Source organism: Lipotes vexillifer, unplaced genomic scaffold, assembly GCF_000442215.2.
Source record: "Lipotes vexillifer unplaced genomic scaffold, Lipotes_vexillifer_v1.1 scaffold694, whole genome shotgun sequence".
Classification (NCBI taxonomy): domain Eukaryota; kingdom Metazoa; phylum Chordata; class Mammalia; order Artiodactyla; family Lipotidae; genus Lipotes; species Lipotes vexillifer.
This window is the reverse complement of record NW_006775690.1, coordinates 540753-541433: the sequence shown is the minus strand read 5'-3', so window position 1 is coordinate 541433 and position 681 is coordinate 540753. Positions and strand designations below refer to the sequence as shown.

The 681-nt window shown below is 36.7% G+C and overlaps 1 protein-coding gene across 2 annotated transcripts in view; it reads left to right on the top strand.

Moving 5' to 3' along the window:
• The first annotated feature begins 233 nt into the window (after positions 1-233).
• The window catches only part of SYT1 (synaptotagmin 1), a 195236-nt gene continuing 194788 nt past the window's right edge, over positions 234-681 (top strand). For both annotated transcript variants that reach the window (XM_007450159.1, XM_007450158.1), the window contains exon 1: positions 234-399. In XM_007450159.1, the coding sequence (XP_007450221.1) occupies positions 234-399 (166 nt within the window). The remainder of the gene's footprint in view (positions 400-681) is intronic.

The following is a 681-nucleotide window of genomic DNA, read 5'->3' as shown; positions in this document are numbered from 1 at the left end:
TCAGTAACTATGTCTGGTCTTACCTTCTGGGGAAGAACCTTCTCTGTGGTTCCATAAATATTTCATGAACCAACATAAAGTAATATGCTAATGACCCGCTATTTACCCAGTGAGCAGATGTGCCCTCTGATGTTTTTTCATCTCTAGAATAGATCTGATGTGGGGTCAGTTAAACCATTTTGAATTGTTCTTTTTTTTGCTTCCCTCCCCTCACAGTTTCACCTGAACCTAAAATGGTGAGCGAGAGTCATCATGAGGCCCTGGCAGCCCCGCCAATCACCACTGCTGCCACTGTTCTACCAAATAATGCCACAGAGCCAGCCAGTCCTGGGGAAGGAAAGGAGGATGGCTTTTCTAAGCTGAAGGAAAAGTTTATGAATGAGTTGCATAAAATTCCATGTGAGTATTGTATATTGTTACTTGAGTAAAAATAAATGGTTGAAAATCAACGTGCGCCTTGGGAGGGAAAGAATTCCTCTTAACCTAAGCGTACATTTGATTTTTTATTATTGGAATGGTAGTATTCCAAAAATAAACTGGAATATTCTTGGAAGTGGAATATTCTTCTTAAGCATTTAAATATACTTAATAAATGAAAATCCAATTCATAAAAAAAACCTATCTTGTGTCTAATGTAGGTGGGCTCTTTTTTTAATCTTTTTTTTTTTTTTTTTTTTTTTT